This window comes from Benincasa hispida, chromosome 9 (assembly GCF_009727055.1).
Source record: "Benincasa hispida cultivar B227 chromosome 9, ASM972705v1, whole genome shotgun sequence".
NCBI classification, from domain to species: Eukaryota; Viridiplantae; Streptophyta; class Magnoliopsida; order Cucurbitales; family Cucurbitaceae; genus Benincasa; species Benincasa hispida.
This window is the reverse complement of record NC_052357.1, coordinates 54,926,128-54,950,625: the sequence shown is the minus strand read 5'-3', so window position 1 is coordinate 54,950,625 and position 24,498 is coordinate 54,926,128. Positions and strand designations below refer to the sequence as shown.

At 35.8% G+C, this 24,498-nt stretch overlaps 1 protein-coding gene and 1 long non-coding RNA gene across 3 annotated transcripts; both read left to right on the top strand.

Annotated features, from left to right (window-relative positions):
* The first annotated feature begins 5,581 nt into the window (after positions 1-5,581).
* On the top strand, positions 5,582-9,019 carry LOC120085251. 2 transcript variants are annotated; one of them, XR_005483852.1, is made up of 3 exons: positions 5,582-6,090; positions 6,324-7,532; positions 7,614-9,019. It is a non-coding gene; the product is annotated as an uncharacterized LOC120085251 (long non-coding RNA). The 2 variants fall into 2 exon arrangements; XR_005483853.1 differs by having other exon boundaries at positions 5,582-6,874; positions 6,981-7,532.
* Positions 9,020-13,468: 4,449 nt separating this feature from the next.
* Positions 13,469-18,027, top strand: LOC120085249 (G-type lectin S-receptor-like serine/threonine-protein kinase At4g27290). The gene is made up of 7 exons (XM_039041152.1): positions 13,469-15,603; positions 15,715-15,831; positions 16,537-16,667; positions 16,760-16,970; positions 17,062-17,299; positions 17,375-17,525; positions 17,609-18,027. The coding sequence occupies exons 1-7, from the start codon at positions 14,256-14,258 to the stop codon at positions 17,921-17,923; spliced, it is 2,511 nt and encodes an 836-aa protein (XP_038897080.1). The 5' UTR covers positions 13,469-14,255; the 3' UTR covers positions 17,924-18,027.
* Positions 18,028-24,498: the final 6,471 nt, after the last annotated feature.

The window sequence follows — 24,498 nt, the reverse complement described above, 5'->3', positions numbered from 1 at the left end:
TCTTCTGTCTCCCCTGGACCCCTAACGTCGCAACGTTTTGATAGCAACATTGCGATGCTGCAGTCCGAAATGCTCCATTTTGCTTTGTTTTGCCTCAAACTTGGACTGAAAACCACCATTTTCTCACTGATCTCTTCAACAACTATTGCTTCTCGATCGACATGGACTTACAGACTCGATAGATGCCCAAAAATAATGGGCCCTTGCTTTTTTAATCGGATTAAAATGTAAAGCTAAGAGCCAAAAAATGTAAACATCCAATATTGCAATACTTCATTCAAAATGCAAATTATAAACTCACATTTCTACACTATTTTTTGTTTCCAAAATGTGAAAAAAAAAGCAAAATGCAAGATATTGTCTATAATACAATTGTAGGGATCGAATCTCGAGCAGAAGCATTAGGATCGTCTTGCATTCGATTTTTCCATTTTAAATGAAACAAAACTAACAAGCTAAAAGCATAGAATAAAAGGATAAACAACATACATTAAATCTTATAGCATACTTTAGGAAGGGAGAAACAAAGGGATAAAGAGTTCTCACCTTTGTAGACTCTCAAGCTTCTCAAAATTCTTCTTATTCTTCGCACGAACGTGTCCTCAATGATCACTGACACTACCATAAGAATAACCTTGTTATTCTCAAGGATTCAAAGAGTTGGATGAGTGGTGGCCAACCCTTGAAAGATGAAGAGGTAGAGAGATTGTAGAGAGGAATTGCAGAGAGGAAATATTTTGTGGAGGCTAGGGTATGTTTTTCACCAAAAACAAATCTTACCCTAAATGGGCTAATAAGATAATTATATATGGAGAAAGATTTACCCCTTCTCCAAGCATTTTTCTTTTTACCTTGATGTCAATTAATTAAATAACCCCTTATTCAACTAAATGACACATTAATTAAATAACCATATATTACATCTAATTTAATATATAGCTAATAATTAATATATATAATCATCACATGTTTATATTCTTCTACCTCTCTATCATTTTTTAATTAGTTAATCAATTAAGTAACTATATTAAATCATATTTAATATAGAGTTAATTAAATATAAATATCATATATTTATATGTATACATCTCTTTAGGAATACAATTAACATAAATCTAATATTTGAATCTCATTCAAATATATCTCTCTTACATAATTTGAATTATAGATCACATCTATAATTAATTATATATTATTCACCTCAATATACAATTTTTTTTAATTGATTTGAACAATTCCAATCATTCCTCATAATATTTTTTTAGTGAGTTAACAAGAGAACCTAATAGATCTACAGATCAGAAGTCCAACTATATGAGATTAATTAGCTAAGCTCATTAACCAAATTAATCAATATTCATTAACTGTTGGTACACTCCACTAAAGACCCACAGTTGAAAACCCACAGTTGCACTATTCTCATTGTAGTATATTTTTGTGTCCATAGATATAGATCAATAACAACAAGTTAGTCCTTCATGAGTATTCGTAACACCAACTGAGTCAAATTACTGTTTTACCCTTATGTTAGCTCTATATCCTTAAGTACCAGTGCTCTTCTAATGAACAACCTATTTATGATCCAACCATTAAACAAAAACCTCTCTAGAGCCAATGAGAAGGTAGGGCCCTTTGTTCAAGTCCCAGAGACGCTACTTAAGGGAACACTTATTTACTTACCCTAAAGTTGGGGAGAAGTGAATTCCATCTTGTATTATTATGTTCCCAGCACCCACTCGGTCTTATCCCCAAAATGGTAGGTTTATTGAGTCGGAAAACTGGCCACTCTCATCCATATGAAAAGACAATCCCTCGTGAACAGAAGTTCATAAATATACTCCGGATTAAGACTAAGTTGCCTAGTTCATCTTATTGAAATAGAAACCTAACTAGTCAATGGTGTTACATCTAGTGGTTACTATTTTGTGGTCCTATCTTATGCAAACTCATTGCATAGGATACCTCCACTCGCATGTCATCTACACGAACGCATTGAATCATTGCGTTTGTATCAAATACAATGTGGATCATATCTATAGTGTCATCAGGATAAGGTACCCAATCTTATGCCTATATCATAGACCCGTTAGGCTGTATCTTGAACATTGATTACTGTATCCATATACTGTTCAAGACTAATAAGACAACCGTGAATGTTAGTTTATTGGATTTAGGGTTATTAAGATAAAATAGAATATAGCACAATCAATAACATTTATCGAAATAACATCGATAACTCGTTATTGATGACCTGACACAATCAATAACATTTATTGAAATAACATCCACAACTCTTTATTGATGACGATCAATTAATTACATTTACTATCTATGAGTTTTAGAGTACAAAACCCAGCAATTCAGTCCCATCCTAGATAGTAACCTTTCCCTTAATGAATAGTTGATACATCACTTGCTTCTTAGGGAGGTCATGGATGATAGACCGAATGTCACTTCGTTTAATCTGTTTGGGTAAGTAGTATCGTTCGATAAGGAGAAGTTTGACCTCATCACTGGGTTTTGAGTAAGGACTAGGATTGTGAATACTCATACTAACCCTAGTAGGCTTAGGAACCTATACTTCAACAATAGGCCTAGATTAAAACAGACTGAAGCTGAAACCTAGTTTCTATCATTAGACTTCAGGAGTGATGGGGATGCAGCTAAGGTAGCACTTGCATATTTCATTGAGCTAGTCATGATGGGAGGGAGAAGAAGCAAGTGTTTGACCCTCCATGAAATTATGAACGATTGGGAGGTTTTTCGCAACTATGACTAAAGGTGATGTCATTTTCAACAAGACAATCAGTAGTCTTAAGATAGTTCTCACAAGTGCTATCAGTCGTGTGGAACCTTGGAAGATATCTAGATATAGCCTATACGGGTTCTCATTTGCCTTATATGTTAGTTTGGCCTAGATTTTTGACAATTTGTGTTTTCTTTTTGGTAATCGTTAATTCCTGTTCATGATGTTTTTCCTTCTTGTTGTTTGTAGGTGTGGGTGTATTAGATGATTTCGTCTCTCATTAGGTGTATTGCTACTCGTATCAGTGGGACAACGTTTCGATGTTTGTCTCGATGGGAATGGATATCAACCTCTACATATAACACATTATATAGGGATATATTTTAGTCACGATGGGTAATCCAGTTAATATGATTAAATTTATTGGTTCGAATATGTTTTGACCTCATGTACTTATGAATTTGAAATATTTCTCTTCCAGGTTTGTCCCGTAGTTAGTGTCACACCCCGCACCAGATTATCCTCCTAACTTGGGCAGAATGGTGACTGCAGCAGTTACCAACCCTTTCACTGGCACTTACTGCCCATCTCATCCTAAAACCATACTCAAACCTTGTATACATACATAATAACACAGAACTTAACACATTTACACTACAGGGTTTCACAGCATTATTCATACATGAATATTACAACTTAATGAACTCCATCTAGAATACAAGTCACTGGTCAGACACATGTGTACTAGCTGATACCCATCTTCAATTATGCTTCCTTTAACCTGTTTCTTTGAGTGGCAGAGCAGCAGCAAAAAAGTCTTCTGGGAACTGATCACTACCTGTAAAAGAAAACATTTGAAAACGTGAGCTAGAAGCCCAATGAGTGACTTTATAAAACATAAATCCCATGTTTAAGAACCATACACTTGAAAACGTAGTACCAAAACTAGATTAAACCAAGCAACATATGCATAAAAGACCTTTACAACCATCGTATCAAGAACCTGAGTCATAATTGAGAATGAGTACTCTCTGCTCTAATTCCAACGTCAAGCCATGGCCAGATAAGACCTCTACCTCGACCTGTTCACATTATAGCCATAAGAGATCCCCATATCGATCTTTGTAAACAATTCGTTGGTGTCTCAAACAACATCTTTAAAACATAAACGTAGATAACAACTTCTATACATCAATATTCATTAGATCTTAGATGAGAACGAGTATACACCACCCTAGCTTTCAACGTCTGTTATTGGCCAAGAGATACATTTCTCGGTCTCGCATTCACACCTGCCTACATACACGTAGAGTTTACTATGTACCGTCAACATCTTAGGTACATTTATTCAGATACCTTCCTTACCAGTATTTCTACTCATTTGTTTTGAAATACCAACACATGTACCTTGGCAAGTTTAGGTATTTAAACGTAGTACGTCAAGCTTCCTTCAACCTTAGCCTTAACCCTAACGCAAACTTCATATTTGGTGAAATAGTTAAATTAAAACATATTCAACTAGCTTATGGAACCACTAGCATGCATTAAACATGTACATCATACTTGGAAAACTCATACATTATTAAACATCAACCGTTGATGATCATTCACAAGCATTAACAACTCCAGTCTATCCTTCTATTCTAGAAGGAAGTATGACTATCTCTATTCCTAGTTGAGATTGAATTAATAAATCTAACCCTCAACCTCAACCTTAATCGGGGAGAACTCTTTTGCTCAATCCGTCGACGTCGTATGACCTACATGCACGACTGGGTACCGTCGTACCTTATATACCTGACTAGGATACCTTCTCATTGTCCTTCAGTATCCTCAGGTACTTCTGCTCAGATACCTTCTCAAACGTCCTTACCTATTCATATGTCCCTTGGTATCAATTTGGCCAGGTATCTTCTCAAGTGTCCTTCAGTACCAAGTTGGTTAGATACCTTCTCATATGTTCTTTGGTATCAATTAGGCCGGATACCTTCTCAAACGTCCTTTGGTATCAAATTGGCCAGGTACCTTCTCCAAAGTTCTTCAGTACTAAATTGGTTAGATACCTTCTCATATGTCCTTTGGTATCAACCATATAACTAGTCATAAACATTTAGTTGAAAGGATACCTTCTCATAAGTCCTTCAATATCCATCACACAACAAGACACCAACATTTAGTTGAAAATTACAGTTTAGTGCTCAGATCATAATACCAGTTCGTCTTCCATACTGAACCATCATAAAAATGGAGTTATTTAGCCTTACTGTAAGTACTTGAACAAGATAACTCATTTTTATCAATCCCATGGTAAACATACTCTACTCAGTATGAGAAACCGTTTCACTATTATGTTGCTTGGCACATCATTTAATAACTTAACATGAGAAATACTTCCAGTGAAATCATAATTTACTAAACCAGTAAAATAATAAGATATTACACAGTCACTCACCGTTTGTTGGTCTCTTAATGGGTTATGAGCTTCTGCTAGCTCTTCATGGCCTGAAAGAATATATTTCCCCAATTAAACTACTTAAAATTCCTAGCCAGTACCTTAAATAGCTGATTAATAACAGAATTCCCATCCTTAACAAACTGTCTTACCAGTGAGATCCCCATGAGCAGTTCCAGCGAGAGCACTATGAGCGACACCACCTTGAGCGTAACCAGCAAGATCAACCCCCCAACGACACTGGAGAGACCCTCACAAATGACACTAGCGAGAGCCTCACCAGCGACACTAGCAAGAGCCTCACTAGCGAGAGCCTCACAAGCGATGCTGGAGAGATCTTCTTCAAATGACACTAGTGATACCTTTTCATTTCTAGCGAGAATTCCCCCGAGAGCGAGATCCTTTTCACAATTTCTAGCGATACTTTGCCCAAACGACACTAGCGATACCTTCCTATTTCCAGCGAGAACTCTCCCGAGAGCGAGATTCCCTTCACAATTTTAGCGAGATCCCCTTCATTAGCAAGCTGTTTGCTTGTTCTTCCCAAGCAGCTGTTTGCTTATTCACAAGTTCCTTGTAGTTTGGCCTAGAAATCCAAATCTTCACCTTGGGCCTTGATTAACCCAAGATTCTGTCTCTCCTGCAATTTCATCACTTTCCCCTCTTCTTTTTCTGCCATTTTCCTCTAGCACAACAAATTTGAGAATTAAGTTCTCTCAACTTTTCATATGGCATTGATTTCACCAAATTTGTTATGTAGATTGCCAAACCGGGCTTTCGAGGTTCTTTCTCCTTTTTAATCCTCCTGCCACCTCTTAACTCAAGGATAATTTGCCACGTTAATGCATTTCCAATGTCTCAGCCCAAGTCAATAAGTGGATTTCTTTATTCAGTACGTTTTCTTTTCCCTTCTTCTCAGCCTTTATAATTTGCATGCATTTTCACTTACATGGTATTTAATATATCATTCCCTTGGCAACACATACTTGTTTAGAAGTTTAGATTCTGAGGTTTACACTTAGCTTATACAAGCTTATTTCTTCATGCTTCCACCCTCTATCCTTCCTGAGTCATGGCTTCATTCGATTCATTAAGAGACGTCTCATTACTTTCTCTTACAATTAGGGTTCGAGCTTTATAGTTAGAGTATGACTGGTACCAACGAATAAGAAGATGGCTTACATGTAGTGCATAGTCAATGCACGTGTGCTCTCATCCGAGCCAATTAATGTCTAATGGTGGCAGGAGAACGTGTCCCATTGGTCATCAGAGAGGCTCAGTTATGACCTAACCATGACGGTGAGGATGAGCCCTCCCATCGACACAATGAAATTGATCAGTTTTTGGGGGCATGTTGACTCTTATTAGTCTCTAAGTCACCTTGACGTTGATCAGTCTCCAGGGCATATTGACATCGAAAACCATTCTTCTACACGTAGTGACGCCGATCTTCAAGACAGTGGAGATACTGGCATCGATCTCGTATGTGATAACAACCATGAACGTAAAGGAGTGCAGTATCCTCATATGGTGGAGGAACCCCATATCGTAGAGGAACTAAGATGGATTGAAGACCACCTTGATGACTTTGAGGCTGGTGTGAGGTTTATGTTCAATCAATTCGAGGCTGGGCGGGACATTAAAGTTATGATGGGATATCCATGCAACTATTGAAGGTACGATTTGTGAGTTTGTTTGCTTTATTACATGCTTTTTATGCCACTCTAACCATTTGTTCATCGAGCATGTAAAGTGTTGCTCAAGCCGTGTTTGATGATGTAGAAGATCGGACTACAATCAATAGCCCCAACAACTCACATGAATTTGGTGGCCGATCTAGGGTTGGAAAAGATGGAGGAGACATTGGTATCGAATAGTTTCAAGAAGAAACTGTAGGAGCAGTTTGCATCAATGAACTTAGGGATCCGGTACGTAGAGCAGATGTTGTCATAATAGTAGACTCACAGGAAGCCGATGTCAACCCTAAACCAATATTATTTGAGTCACAGGACATCGGTGTCAACTCAAAGGTCATATTAGTCGAGTCCCATGATGTTATTAACAGGGAAAAGGACAATCCTCAAGAAGCCAGCAAAAACAGTGGCAAGGACGAATTGGATGGGTCGTCTATAAGTGCACCTTTCACTCAATTTACTCAGTCAAACATCAAGTTTATTTTAACATGCTAGCTTTATTCATCAGGATGTACACATTGTTCAAAACAATGACAAGAGCATGAGGAAGAATGTTGACAATACATTCGTCCACTCAAGTCCTCGTGAACAACGCTGAAAAGAAGTGGCAAGTGCAAAGCTTCCGCCACTTCAGATATTTGTAATTTACAAGTTTCTTGAACATAATGTCCTACAATCCTTGTACTATTTCTTACTTTAATATGTATACTTTGTTTTTTAGGATGTACCTAATTGGACGATGACGAAAAGAGCAAGCAGAAGACTGTTGGGATGATTGCAGCCTCCCGTAGACATCAGCCAAAAATCAGTCTCAAGTGCAAAGCCCCTGCCACTTCAATTACAGGGAATGTGGACGTTAATGTTTTACAAGTTTGTTGAACATACTATTCGATGATCCTCGTATTGGTTATTAATTGATAGACCCATAACACGCAGGGTAGCTATACGATCAACTCTGCTCTAAAGAAAATTTACGAGGCAAGCAGAGTGGCAATATCGCCTTTGGAGAACAGTGGGAAGCCGATCGACTGGATATGAAACATGAGCTCATAGAATTGGACGAACCTACCATTCTAGTTCTGTCGCATGGAAGGCGTGAAGAAGTATGGCGAGAACGAAGGGTTTTGTGGGAACTTTGAGTCCTTATACGACCCCGGATCTTAAGTCAAAGAAGTCCAAGGGATGACGAAAAAAATATGACCTAATGATACCCACCCCAAAACGGTCCAAGAAGTTAATCAACAATTGGATCGATGATCCACGGATAACCTCGACCAACTCATTGCAGATGTGTGTACTATCAGTGATGGGGAAAGACTAGTGGATAAGCCAGCTTCGTTCACATGCATTTATGAATGACGAGGTAACCTACCATACTCTCACTCCAACTACTTTATGTCTTAGTACGTGTTTATGGTATTTCATAAAAGTTTTACTTTCTAACTGCAAACTGTTGATTTTTGTTTGTATTCCTACGGAAGAAGATAATAAGTGATAAGTCTCTAGCTAAAATCAAACGTAATTTCACAACATCTGATCGAGTCATTACTGTAAGTTGTAAATATTATTTAATTGTAATTATTTTTGTGTGATCATGTGGTTGGAACAAGTATCTTTTTCAACAGAAATTCTTCTGACGATCAAACATTCTATATGTTGAATGGAAACGACCAGAATGAAAAATAATGTATGACTGGGACAAAGCCCACATAGTGGTGAAGTATGTAAAGGGTGATCGGACTTACTACAATATTTTGTGGGCAACAGTTGATACTATATACATGTATAACATACTGAACATACATTGGATTCTGGTCAAGATTGACATGGTCTGTGGAAGGTTAGTTGTTTAGGATTCATACAAAAGAATGTGTACTCACTTAAAACTAGAAGGCCAATCAAAAGTTATGCAGACTGTAGTACCCACGTAACTTGATAAAGTGGGGGTGACATTGACGTGCAATAACCTGCCATTAACGCCTTAAGAAGTGGAGCAAATCCTAGGTGCCCCACCACAATCAGTTAGTGGGGACTATGGTGTATTTTGTGCTAAATGTTTTGAATATGTTGTAATTGGGTCAAATTGACCCAAGCAAATATGGAATTCTTTAGACGTCAATTTATTGTACAAATATTTATGGATAAAGCATTTTACTAATATATATAATGTGGTCTTTTTTGTTCCTACGTTAATATTTCACAATACATTAGTTTCGCTTCAAATTGAACAATTAAACACATATATGTTATATGTTAATATTTCACAATACATTAATTCAAACATCTGTAATTGACACACCGTGTGAAAGGATTTTTTTTATTCATGTTGTTGTCAATGGCTGTCAAAAAGTTACGTGATTGTGACCATGCAAATGACACCTAGTATACTTGTGGTATTGAACAACCTCTTTTGCAAACGGTATTCTAATCTCTTAACAACGACCAACCTGAGCAACACGCATCAATGGCAAGATTTGGATGTCCTCATAGTCATCTGACAGTTACCACTCTAACCTTGGGCCCACAAGGAAAATGGGTTCTGCTTTTAATCCATAAACAACCTTTATGTTGTATGCAGAAGAGCAAAGAGTGTACGGATCAATGTTTCGATAACGGGATGCTGCGATCGCATGAAAGTATGGAGTTTTATAGTTATCAAAATCCTTGCAACTACATGTCTGCAAATTCAAGTCCACTATTCCACCAAGGTGAGTATCATTAAGCTCAAAAGTATGAAGGTCGATCGAGCTAACAAAATGTTTTCAAGACCTGTACTCTACCACTACCATTATACCATTTACATAATCGGACAACATAGTTTGACAACTCGATGCATACGGTCTTCGTCGATGATATCAATCTTGCAACAAACTCCTTATGCGATCAAGAAATTTATGGTAAGGTTCTAGCATTCTTGAGGACAATATTCAGACTCTCTACCGCATTGGTCGTCATTTGATCGAATTGTTGCCCATGCTGATATGCCCTCGCCCATTGATCAAAGCCAATTTCCTCTAAGTATTTTGCTATTCCTGTAAACTGCATAAGCTTAGCCTAGTGAACTCGTAAAGTAATCTCACGTGATGCCTAGGAAGCTAGAAAAAACTCAAGGATGGAAGCTTGTTTCCCAAAATGTTTCATCCAATTTATACTTATATGATGAATGAAGAAATAATGGAAGGCATAAGGAAATACTTTACGGATTGTGTTGCCAATGCTTGGTTTATGATTCGATACAATGACAAGTCCTGTTATTGCTCCAACGACCTGCTCAACCCGATAAGAAAAACCATGTCCACGCGTCATCCGTTTCACCGTCCACAATGACAAACGTAACTAGATATATTTGATTGTTGTCATCTACATAATTTGCATTTAACATGACACCCTTAAACTTACCTCATAAGTGTATCCCATTAACAACCAAAACAGACCTTACATAGTTACAAAAATCCCTCAATTGATGGACCCAAAGCCATGAAGATGTACTTGAAGCACTTCTCGTCTTCGAGCTTCAGTTCGTAAACAATCCTGGGATTGTAATCTTCAAGGCTTCCTCATAGGCATGCAACTTCCCAAAGGATTCCTCCGACCTAACCCAGACTATTATTAACGTCTCTTCTCTAGACCGCCATGCTTTTGCGTAACTAATATTGACACCATGTCTCCTCGCATATCCTGCATGATGTCTTTTGGCTTATAGGTTCTACTAACATTCATGAACTTGGACTTAATCAAATGATCCGTTAATTTGCTTCTAGCTTGACGATATTCGTGGTCCATTAGTTTTTGAGAGTATGTATGGAAATTTGGATACCTTGTTATTTTAAACAATGTGGAATCCTTAAGCTTTCGAGCCCAAATCCGCCAATGACAACCATCAAGTCTACACTTAACAACCATTAGTGATTTGGTGGATTTTTTTAACCCAATGTTCAAAATTCTGGTGTATAGAAAAGAGAGACAATGTAAAAACAACCATTAGTGATTTGGTGGATTTGTTAACTCAATGTTCAAACTTCCGGTATATAGCAAAGAGAGACAATGTAATAGTAAGTTCTTCCTTTGAAAGATATATTTGTCCTAGCTCAATATCGATGTTGTCACTCTCGAACATCTGACCTGACACCATCATGGACATGTCAGTACATGAAATTCGAGGTGCTACAAAATTATTTCCCAATTTTGATTCGGTAGCTTCACATTGACGGTTATCACGCTCACCATCTTCACCATAATCTCTTGTCATCCTCTTTGGTCAATTCATTAGAGTCATCAACCAATTCCTCTGATAATTTCCATTCCTAATTTAAATCATCATCACTGTTGTTTTCCTCTTCGTTCACATTCTTCTCTCCTACATTTTTCTCTTCATTCACATTCTTCTTACCTACATTATGCCCAAACCCCCTTTCTACACCAACATTATCGTCCACACCATACCTTGACGAGGATGAAGCTTATTTCTCAAGATTGTATGGGTAAACAAAGAAACTATCATAAGATAGGTTATATGGTGCAACATTATTATCTAAAGGGGTTAGTGATGTAACACAATCTGATGAATAACTTTGTTCGAAGGAAGGTTGAACAGGGTAATAAGGGGGTGGAGATTCTTGGGCTAAATTATATGGAAAGCTTGGTTGGTATGAGCAACTGGGGTTCTTTAAGTCACTGTTGCGACACAGAGGTTTGGGTTTCGTTGATAAATAGATAGGGGGCCTACATGCATCCTCACCACTTAAAAAGAAGCTAAGTTCATGATCATTCCATATCAAATAAATAGAAACCCTAGATCCAAAATTCTATAAACATCTTAGGATGAGACCAAGATGGTTTGGGTCAATCCCACTTAGCTTTTACAACTCCAACAAGTAATCCTCGACCTAATGTCACATCTTGCACCCAAGCCCCTTAGATTGTCGTCTGTGTGTCTTGTTCATCCTCATTCTAAATAACCACCATAGCAAACAAACACACGAGGCATTCTGCAAATGAAGATAAAACTCTTATAAGAAAACTTATTGGCAAAAAAAAAAAAAAAAGTACTGTGAGTTTTCTCGTAAGGTTGACCAAGTCAACTTGGAAAATGTTGACTTCGTCAATCGAGAAACCTTGGACATATTGTTTAGTAATTGTAGAGTCTTGTAAAGTTATAGAATCACTATATGATTACTCCCTTAAAGTTGAAAATTCAAGTTTAGAGAAATCATTCCTGAAAATTTTAGATGTTTAAAGTGGATTGGGAAAAAAAAAGAATCATGTAATTTTTTCCGTAATGTTGACCAAATAGACTTTACAAGAAATCATTCCGAGAAGGACTTAGGTGTTGAAAGTGGATTAGAAAAAAATGTTGGCGTTATGTGATATTTTCCATAATATTGACTAAGTCAACTTTACGAGACATCGTGGTAAGTCAATTTTGTCACGTAAAGTTGACTTTATGGGACAGACTACGGAACACTAACATTTTTTTCCCAAGTTCAATCATATTCTAGTAAACTTCATTTCAGAATTTTCTCTCCGATTTTTCTCCTAAAACTTTGACAAGGGAGTAAGAATTCAAATTTTTCCTGAAAAGCAATTGACAAAGGCGTAAGGATTTTGTCGGTTGGTGCAAACTACCTGGAAAAAGAAAATTTTTGGTTTTGTAGACTTTATAAAAAAACAAAATTAGTTTTTAAATATGTTTACCATACAATGACAAAAGCTAAAAAAGAATACACCTCTATCTTTTGAAACTATAACAAAGGGAAAAAATAAATTATTCCTCTAAAGTTGTAACCCTAAAAATGAAATTATTCCTATGAAGTTGGATGTGCAAGTATAGCTCTTTCAATGAAAACAAAGTGTAAAACTCAGGTTTGAGGTTTCTAACTTAAGATATGTGTCTGAACGGTCGAGCTAGGTAAACTAGGTTACTTCATACGGAAGGCTGACCATTTATATAGGGGTACAATTGTACATTTACTTTGTGGAGTCTCACTTAAAGTTTGAAAGGTTGGAAAAAAGATTTAAAAAAGTACATTTTAAAAAGAAGTTACTTTTGAAGTGCAAAAACTTTTTTAGGTTAAAAATAACAATTTTCCAATTTCTTCCTTCTAGTTAGACCGTGCTTGTCACATATGTGCATGGAAATCCGAGCATCCCAAATTGTGACACCTCATGTGTAGAGAAAGAAAGTAATAAAAAAATAGAAGAGAAAAAACGATGAGCATGATATATAATTAAATTTATTTTCACCTATTAACTTAAACTTTTGAGTTAATCGATAATTTTAAGTAGTATGCTGGGAAATTTCTCGAGGTTTCATCGGCAGTGGCTCCCGCCGGCGACAGCAATACCGGTACCGGGAAGAAAGATTATGCTGTATAATTGCTCCGTGCAAGGCCTGGATTCTAGCTGATTTCCGTTTGAATATTGGCGGCTAAAGCAGTTAAGCGAGCGATCGTCTGCGGGCAATAATTGTTGTTGACTCATTACCTCCCCTCACCTGGTTCTCATTGCTAAATTATCGACATTGACGAAGAGTTAGTACCACAGCTTTTATTTAATTCACTTGATTTTACATTGCTACAGATGTCTGTCTTTTCTTCAATCTCTGTAGCCTAACGAATTTACATAGTTTGATTTCTACTAAATTGAGTTGTCGCTGTTTTGTTTGCTTATTTACTTCACTTTCTCCTGCATGTAGTCAAATACTTCTAGGGTTTTTATAGCTTTTCATGACACATTTCTGCAAATTCATTCGATGAACCTTTTTCCATTGAGAAATGGAACAATGGACACATCATGTTGTTCTAAGTGTTAATTGGTCTTATTGAAATGATAGTTTTGGTTCGTAGCCATCACTCAGTAAAGTAGAGACCTAGTCTTGGGTTCTTCTGTTAAATATTTTATGAAACAACAATTTTGGATTCAATGTTTTGAGATTGTGCAGCGTAATCATTTTCTAGGAAATATTTATCTTATGGTATTTAAGAATTGGTTCATTTTCAATCTCCTATTTTCTATACTCCTTTGGGTTGATTTTGTGATAGGTATTGAGTTAGATTGCATATTCTCTTATTACTTTATTTACGGTTTATGTGGAATCCTTTTTTGCACTAAAAAATATTTTCTAAAGTACTTAGAAAGTAATTCCAAACAGATATTTCAGGTATACTGCCGAATATGTATTTAATAGCACGAAGTATGTATCCATAATGGAGTTTCGGTTGTAGGTTGTACATGTTGTACTATAAAGACTTGTATCAGTTGCAATTGTCAATGAGGGTCCTCTAACATTAATAGTGAAATTGAATATTACAACTACATCAAACATTAAAAATTAATAGTAACACCTAACCAGTTTTCCTCGTAGATGGACCAAGGAAGAGAATGCTTGGTCCATCATACCAGTCGAGTTGTAAGTAAAACCAAACCAAACCAAACTCAATGCAGAATGGCAAATTTTCATCTGATATCTTTTGTTATGACTACGTTTTTATATTTTTCTTTCAATATCTCTGTGGCTGTTGATTTCTTAACAGCTTCTCAAAACCTCAGCGATGGCAATACCTTGGTCTCTGAAAAAGGAATTTTTGAGCTCGGTTTCTTTCGTCCAGGAATCTCTAAGAACCGTTACTTGGGAATTTGGTACAAGATCATCCCAATTCCCACTGTTGTTTGGGTTGCCAACAGAGAAACCCCACTCAAAGATTTTTCCAGTATATTGAGAATAAACACCACAGCAAATCATGTTGTTCTCATCCAGAATGAAACAGTTATTTGGTCGGCAAAGTCGTTAAAACCAATGGAAAATCCCAGGCTACAGCTTTTGGACACTGGAAATTTAGCCTTGAAAGATGGAAACTCAGAGGAGATTTTGTGGCAAAGCTTTGATTATCCAACTGATACATTGTTGCCCGGAATGAAGCTGGGATGGGATTATGAAAATGGCATAAACAGACGATTATCAGCTTGGAAAAACTGGGACGATCCATCTCCTGGAACCTTGATATTGGAAATGGAAAATCATAGCTTCCCAGAACTCGCCATGTGGAATGGTACACAAGAGATCGTGAGAACTGGACCTTGGAATGGATTGCGGTTCAGCTCCAAATCCATTTCTGGTCTGCCAATTTTGGTCTACCATTATGTGAACAATAACAATGAGCTTTATTTCAACTACCAGCTTATAAACAATTCTTCGATTGGTAGAATGGTGTTGAACCAATCCAGGTTCAGGAGAGAGGCCTTACTCTGGTCAGAAGCTGAGAAAAAATGGAAGATATACGCCACGATACCGAGAGATTACTGCGACACGTACAGCATTTGTGGTGCTTATGGGAACTGTGACATCGAAAATATGCCTGCTTGTCAATGTCTGAAAGGGTTTCAGCCAAGGGTGCCAGAGAATTGGTATCGGATGGATTATGTAGAAGGGTGTGTTAGAAATAAATCTTTGAATTGCTCGGATGAAGTTGGCTTTGCAAAGTTACCAGGGCTGAAATTGCCTGACACTACATATTCTTGGGTTAATGAAAGCATGAGTTTAAGTGAATGCAGGGAGAAATGTTTGAGAAATTGTTCTTGTATGGCATTTGCAAATACAAATATTAGTGCATCAGGTAGTGGCTGTGCCATTTGGTTCAATGATCTTATTGATATCAAAGTGGTTATAAAAGGTGGACAAGACTTGTATGTTCGAATACTCGCTTCTGAGTTAGGTATGTTTCTTATTCTCTGCTATAATTTTCTTGCCATATTCCGTTTCTATATCTTTTTCCTTCCTAACTCTGTTTCAAGTGTTTCCCCGTTTTCTGAATGTTAAAATGAAGACAAAAAGAATGTGAGTTCAGTTGTCGTTGGCTTTATAGTTTCTGCTACTCTCCTCATAATTGCTGCCTTGGTTTTGGTTGGATTTTACATTATCAAAAGCAGCAAAATCCTCCAAGGTAAAATTTTGCAACTGAATTGTTTCATTTTTAATGATTATGAAGATTTCTGTTGGGCGTTTTTGCAATTACTACTACAGATACCTTATAGGGTTGTTTGAAGTGTTAATCAAACGAATTGTGATGAGATGGTGGAAAGAGCTTGTGGGTTTTGAGAAGAAATCTACACCGAGTTATGAGGAGTTGACTGGAAAGATTAATGTATGCATAATTATATCATGACATTGCTGAACAAGAATAAGAGCAGTTCATTGAAAAATTGTACTTTGTAAGCATCTTAGATTCAAGGATTAAATTATTGATGTAGATATCGATCTCAAAATTTCAGTTTTATAGCTATATTAATGGATATATCAATAAAATATCGTTATTGACAGATATTTTATTCCCAGACTAAGTTACAAATCTTGTTATTAGTATTTTGTATTCATATTGAGATTAATAGGTGAGATACTTTTATGTTTTATGTGTACTTAGGAAGGATATCGTAGATATCTTAATCCTTTATATTGATGTCAAAATTCAGATTTATGGATATGTTGACATATCGACATATATTTCAGTCATCCCCTAGATTGCAACTTCTTTATGGATACGTAAATCTGATGAAATCATATTTTGTTGATATGTTTATCCAACTTATTTACTTCGATTTACCAACTTTCTGGGCTAAGAAATCACGATAAATTTGGCCTTTCGCAACAGTTGAGAAACTTGAAGTGCAAGAGGAAGACTTGGAGCTCCCATTATTTGACCTATCAACAATATTAAATGCTACAGACAATTTTTCAAACTCTAACAAGCTTGGAGAAGGTGGCTTTGGTTCAGTATTCCGGGTAATATTGAAATGTACTGAAAGAAAATATTTCCAAACTGATGATCATAATTCTACGCGGTTGACTATGAAAACTTTGTCAATGATTTTCAGGGTATACTCAAAGATGGACAAGAAATTGCTGTGAAAAGGCTTTCCAACTATTCAAGACAAGGAACTAATGAATTCAAGAATGAATTAAAACTCATAGCCAAACTTCAGCATAGGAATCTTGTAAAGCTTCTGGGTTGCTGCATCCAAGAGGAAGAAAAGATGTTGATTTATGAATACATGCCTAATAAGAGCTTGGACTCCTTAATATTTGGTTTGAATATATGGATAACTCTGAACCTCCAGTGTTCCATAATTTTCTTTCTTTTCTATACTAACTTGGCCTCTTTTATGATTTTGGTCAGATCCTAATGGAAGGAAACTCTTAGATTGGCCGAAGCGATTCAATATCATATGCGGAATAGTTAGAGGGATTCTTTATCTTCATGAAGATTCTAGGTTGAGGATTATTCATAGAGATCTCAAACCAAGCAATGTCTTGCTTGATATTGATATGAACCCAAAAATCTCAGATTTTGGAATGGCTAGAACTTTTGGTGGAGATCAAACGGAAGGAAATACTAGGAGAGTTGTTGGAACATAGTAAGTATATGTAGTTTTTATTCAATTCCACAAAATGACAAATTTTGATAATCCATGAGTTTTTCTTTTGTACAGTGGCTATATGGCACCAGAATATGCAATTGATGGACAATTTTCAATAAAGTCAGATGTCTTTAGTTTTGGCATTCTACTATTAGAAATTATAAGCGGACAAAAGAACAGGGGATTTTATCGTCCAAACCAAACTCTCAATCTTATTGGACATGTAAGTTAAATATTTCGACCCATTCCTCATCGATTATAATCCTCAACTAAGTGAGTGTACTTTTTTTTCTCTCCTTTGTTTAGGCATGGAAGTTATGGAATGAAGGACGACCATTAGAATTGATTGACCCCTCAATTGGAGACTCATATACTTTAAGTGAAGTATTGAGATGCATTCATGCAAGTCTTTTATGCTTACAACAACAGCCAGAGGATAGACCAATAATGTCAGATGTGATTTTAATGCTAAATAGTGAGAGTGCCTTTAAGTTGATGCAACCAAAACAACCAATATATTATATAGAAATGGATTCACTAAATAAAGAGGATTCTCTTTCAAGCAAGAATGAACCTTCTACCACCAATGAATTAACTGTTACTCTTGTAGAGGCAAGGTAATAAGATAAGTAGGTGCTTTTAGATATTGGTACTAATTCTGTAGATGTTTTGAATTCTTCTATATGATTCTCCCCCTTTGCATTTCCATGAAAAGTGGGTTTTTATCATTTAAGTATTGTTTAATTAGCATTAACCATAGAATTATCAATTGCTTTCTCATGAAGGTTCTATTAGTATAAATTAGTTCATGCCTTTTTTATAGCTTGAACAAAAAAATAGACCGAAATATTTTTAGATGAACAATTTTATTATAGAAAGTTACTTCATTTCATTTATTATTACAAATAATCCACATGGTTATGGGAAAATTAAAATGTAATTTTAAGGCCGTGCAAAATGATCACTCAATAGTTCATGTCAACATAACAATTTTGTTATCTTTAAAAAAAAAAAAAAAGTATTGTTATGTTAAAGTCAATTAATTTATGAAATCAAAACTAAATGACGAATGTCATTGTAAATTATTTTGTAAGTTTTAAATTTGTAAGTAGTCCATAAATTTTTAGATTTGTGTTTATTATAGTTTCGAAAATTTAAAAAAATATAGATGACTAAAAATCACGATTGAATGAGAAATTTTGGCAAATCACAAGTTGTCACATCATCACAATAAAAGTCCAAGCTAATTGTGGAAACTATAAATTAGATTAGAATTAAAGTCGCTGGAGTCCAACCCAATTGAAGCCTATGGTGAAAAATTGGGTCAAATTAAAGACAAAGCTCATGGGAAACCTTCTTTATTTGGGGGAGATTGGAAGCTTTGAAGATAGGAGGCTCTGGGGGTTGTCATATCTCTATGACGCATGAATGATATTGCGTTGAGCATAAGATTATTTCTATCTCTAGAAATACTTCTTATTTTTCTTAGTGAGATCCACAATTATTTACCCTTTTGAGCAGTTGGCTACAGCTACTTAACTCGATGAGTGATAATAGGAAATTATTTAAATATTCCCACACTAGGATTAACACTTTGAGGCTCAACTTAGCTCATAGCATTAAGCTTCCCCCCTTACCCCATTGAGATTAGTTACTCATGATGAATAAGAATGCAGCAGTAAAGAGAGAGGAAATAACGAAGATAGACATGATGATATATAGATAGAAATATTGTTGTTTACAAAAGTGAATAATCTCTTAGTCTCAAATGCAATACAACAGTAAAAGACAAGAAGAGAGTAAAGGGAAGGGCAACTGTCAGCAATTTCTTGCTTCCAGTAGGTGTAACGTTGAGGCTGTAGGTGATAGAATGATGGTGTGGAGTGGAGAAGAACCTCTCAAGCTCTTGCTATGATGAAGTTCCGATGACAAGTCGAGATGGAGTTTGGAAGTGGAAGTTCTCAGAAATATTTTCTAGTTCACTCTTTGCTTGTGGTGCAAGAATTGTGTCTAAGAATGTTCTCAGGTAAAATCTCGACTCTCCAATTTCTGGAATCCCCTCTTCATGGGCTTCAAAACTTTATTTATAGAGCCATGCACTAACAATCATTGGGCTTCCCGCTCTGATCAAATATCATCTCTGACGTGGTAGGTGAGGATGTCAACATTGCTATCATGGTCAACATTCTGAATGTATGGTAGAAGATCTGCTAGCATTGGTTTAGAGATCCGAAGGCATGCGATCGAATATTTGTTCATCAGGTAGAAACTCGGTGCATGTAGACAGGTCCTACAATCAACTGCAAAATATACACTTTGGCACAATTTAACTCATGATATGCGGTCATTAGGAATTTTTAGTATACTTCAGTGCAAGTATATTATTTAGCATGAATTCTTAATATAATCAACGCACATTTTGCTTATATACCCTCATTATTCTAAGTAAAATATTTTCTTAATTTGAATCCGGCAAACCTTCGCTCAAATTTTTTTTTCTCATTTTGAATACTTCCATATCCCCTTTTTCGTTTGCATGTGCTTGTTTTGAAAAGACAAGCAATTTTAACACTTTGCAATTACTTACTCAGATTATCGCAAGACATGAACTTGGTTACACCTTTCGTTTTGGCTTACTCCCGCGGGTGTCATACATACATCCAACTACGATTGCGTGTCAAGTTCAACTCAACTCTTATCTTGACTAAATACTACTTACATTGTGTTGATCCTTGTTATCTACTTTCGTTTTGGCTTACCTGCACAGGTGTCATGCGAAGTATCCAACTACGAGCAAGTTCATTTCACAACTTAAACTCTTATTAGATTGGGTTTTTCCTGCACACTGATAGTGGAGTTTATTATTTTTATTTTTTTTCTTCTTCTTCTTGTTTTTTTAATAAAGATGATGTATATAATCACAATGTATATGTTAAACGCATCTGCTCTGACCTTTCCCATCTCCAAATTTTTAGAGCAGCAAGGCTCTCATTGCTTAAAAAGATAAAAATAAAATTACTTGAAATTTTTTTAAAAGAGGATTGAGCAAAGGCTTGCGCACATAAAAATTAAGACTGGCAAACAATGAAGAAGCTACTAAGATAGAGAGAAGTATGATATTCATAGTGAGTGAACGAGTGAAGTACATAAGTATCATCGCGACTGTTAATTTTGATGGAACATAAAGAACGCAAGCGCAACGGAAACAATGAAATGAACAACATTCTAATTGCAATAAAATCAAGAAGAAGCATGCAAAAGGGATAGAAAATACAACCTTTGAAGACTCCACTGTTCCCATGCACGAACGACATCACCAATGGTAAATCCTCGCTATTCTCTGGTTGAAGAACACGGTTGGGGGACCGTTTTGTTAGTGAAAATAAGGGAATTTCACTATAGAAAGAAGGAGAGTAAATGAGAGTTGAGGTGGAAGAGTTTAGGTCAAAAGTTGTACAAGCATTAGTCTTGCAAATTTAAAAAAAACAAAGCATTTTGTAGAGAAAACACCTATTTTGCATGTCTTCCACCTCAAACTCCACTAGCATGTAATCTCTAGTGTCAAGATTGGGAAATGCTAGCTCAAAGTTCACTTAGTTAGTGAGAAAATCCAACAATCGAATTTTTCCACTAACTAATTTTTTAATAAAAAAATGAAAAAAAAATTTTCAAATTTTAGAAAAAAAATTAATTAAAACAATTTCAATTAAATAAAATAAATAAATTTAATATCACATATTAAATTGTTTATGAAACCTAGCTTTGATTAATCACATTAATCAAGTTTAAAAAATACTTTCATGATAATGATCAATTATACTTTAATAAATAAATAAATAATTGTAAATTATATCTCATGTAAAATACAATTTTTCCTAAAACCCAAATTTGAACATTCAAATTCTTACTTCACATAGTTCTTCAATTTTGTCTAAATTGAGCTAGCAAGAAGACCCGATGGACTTACAGATCATGGGCTCCAACAATCTGAGACTAACCGATCAAATTCTTTAACCTAGTTAATCAACATTCATTAATGTTCATTATAGCTTGTAGTTGCATTTTCCTCACTGTAGATATATAATTTGTCCATTTGACATAACCATCATCAATAAGTTGATCATTCACAAGTTGTTCGTAAGCTCAGCTAAGTCAAATACCGAAATACCCCCGAGTTACATTTTTGCTCTTAAGTACCACTGTCCATATGATGAACAATTGATTTAGGATAATCACTAAATCCATTCCCTCTTAGGCCAACGAGAGGATGGGACCCCTTGTTCAAGACTCCGGATCAACCCTTAAGGGAACAACCTTTCTACTATCTGTAAAATGGGTAGGAGTGAATTTCATCTTGCAAAATCTATGTCCCCAGCTATCTACCTGGTCTTATCCTTGAAATGGGAGGCATATTGAGCAGCGAAGTTGAGTTTACCCTCATCTATGCAGATCAAGGGACAATCACGAATAAATAGGAGTTCATAGATAACTCAGGATTCAAATTAAGTTATCTAGGTCGTCAAGAAGTGAAATTAATCAGTGTTAACAGTAAACGGTGTTAATACGTAACAGTTATTGTTTCGTGGTCTATCTTACATGATCTCATTGTGTAGAAAACCCACACTCTCATGTCTCTACATGAACGAACTGATCACATCATTTATGACACTTTACAACATTTGTAACAATCATAAAATGGGTCGTATTCAATAGTATCTTCAAAAATAGGTACCAAACCTAATCCAAGTACTATAGACGGTTTAGGCTATTTTACTCGAACTTGATCAAGTTTATGGTTGGGATTAGTGTCCTATTCTTTCGGAGTCTCGTAGTTTGTAAATTGTACACATTGTTATGAATAAAATAAGAGGTATTTTATTTGGCATTTACTCATATCCAATAAACAAAGCTCCATGGTTATTGTATGAAAACTTAAGCATGTATATGAGATATACAAGTGGATTGTGCTTTAAGTGATAACCTAAAAAGGTCCATAGTATAAAGATTAAGGAGGGATGCTCGATCCTTGTGGCACTACAGATACGACCCACTTTGTAGAGGTTTGCAAGTGTTATGAACTACTATAAATGGTAGATCTTGACCATTCATGTGGAGACATGTGAGCAGGGGTGTCCTATACAAAGAGTTTGTATAAGACCGGACCACGAAATGACTAGTCTCTTTATATAATGTCCTTGATACTTGGGACTTACATTTTAGCTAAATGACCATAGGTGACGTGACCTCAATCTTGAGTATTTTGGGAACTTCTACCTTTGAGGGTAGTCCTTTGATAGTATAGGTGAGAGTGGCCAGATTGCCAACTCAACAAGCTTACCTTTTTGGGGATTTGTCTGATTTGGGAGTTGGGAACTCAGCTACACAAATGGAATTCACTCCTTCCCTAAAGTAGGGGTAAGTAGATAGAGTGCTCCCTTTAGGACTGATTCTGGTGCTTGAACATAGTGACCACAGCGTCTCTTTGGAAGAGAGGACTTAGTCATAGTAGGACTATAACTTATGTTCATTAGAGGGATCAGTGGTACTTGAGGAGTTAAATGTAACTACAAGAGCATAACGGTATATTGGTCAAGCTGTACTTATGAGCGATCTGTGAAGGGTTATTGCATTGTTGATTGGTTGATATGAAAACAAAATATATATGTAGTAAGGAGAGTGCATCTGTTGGTCTTTAGTGAAGTGCCCAATAGTTAACAGATGGTGGATCCCATGACTAAGGAATTTAGTCAGTTATTCACGTACTGTTGGAGCTTCAAGCTACGGGTCCATAAAATTCCCTTGGTAGCTAAATGGATTCAAGTTGAGAATAAGTTCTTGGGGTTGATTTGAAATGTTCAAATTAACAAGAGGAAATTTGATTATATATGATATGGTCAAAGTGATGTATGAGATACATCAAGTGGAAAATTAATGTAAATGAGATTTACATTAAGTACTATAAAATAGAAAAAAAAAAAACTATGGTTTATATGTTTCATGAGATGAAATATTAAAACTATAGGTTATAAATATTATATGGTGAGTTGGTTATCATATATATTTATAATAATATTAATTATTAGATAATTATATCTTTTTCTCTAATAACCAATTGAGTGAGAGGTTATTGGTGGTTTTATGGTAACCGTGAGATAAAAGGAAAAACGGTTTTCCTAAATTTAGAAGAGTTGTTATTCTCGAAAAGATCTCACGCAGATGCTATCAAGTGAAATTGTTTCACTAAACGGTAGCTGAAAGAGAAACTAAACGATCGTGGAGTGTTACTATACAATAGTTCACCCAGCTAGTCATAGCTAAATGATCGCAGGGCATTTTCTATACGATAGGTTGCCTTCGTCTACACGATTGAGCATTCGTCTATACGATAGACTTTCTCATCTCCCACTTGCTCAATCGTTTATATAGATTTCAAGTTGTTGAATAACCCTCCCACTACGTTGAGGCATACTCAACTCTTCAGATGGACGTGACGGGACAACAACAGTTGTTGATGAACCAGCTTGATCAAAAACTCTTGTTGATGTTTCTGTAGCATCTTTGGTCATTTCTTGCAATATTAGTTTATTGCGAGGTAGAAGATTTTTTATATAATCTTCTTTCAAGAATGTAGTGTTTGTCGATACAAATACTTTATCTTCTTGGGGATCATAGAACAATCCTCTTTTTGTTTCTTTAGGTTATCCTACAAAAAGACATAACTTCAAACGTGTTTCTAGTTTCTTAGGATTTTGTACCAATACATGTGTTGGACAACCGCAGATACGAAAATGACATAAACTAGTTTTGCGTCCTTTCCATAATTCATACAGTTTTTCTGAAACACTTTTTGAAGGAACAACATTTAAAAGATATACTGCAGTCTGTACTGCAAACCCTAAAAAAGATAGAGGTAACTGAGCATAACTCATCATTGATCGAACCATGTCTAACAAGGTTCAATTTCTCCTTTCTGAAACACCGTTTTGTTATGGTGTTCCAGGCGCTGTGAGCTGGGATTGAATTCCTGATCTACTAGATAGTTCTAGAATTGTAAATCCATATACTCACCACCTCGATCCGAACGAAGTGTTTTAATTCTTTTACTTAACAAATTTTCTGTCTCGGTCTTTGAACTTTTCAAGAGTTTCAGACTTATGACTGATTAAGTAAATGTAGCCATATCTCGAGTAATCATC

Coding starts and splice junctions, on each gene's coding strand:
- LOC120085249 (XM_039041152.1), top strand. CDS start 14,256: ATGGACCAAGGAAGAGAATGCTTGGTCCATCATACCAGTCGAGTTGTA. Junction 16,668..16,759: donor GCTTTGGTTCAGTATTCCGG/GTAATATTGAAA, acceptor AATGATTTTCAG/GGTATACTCAAAGATGGACA. Junction 17,300..17,374: donor AGGAGAGTTGTTGGAACATA/GTAAGTATATGT, acceptor TCTTTTGTACAG/TGGCTATATGGCACCAGAAT.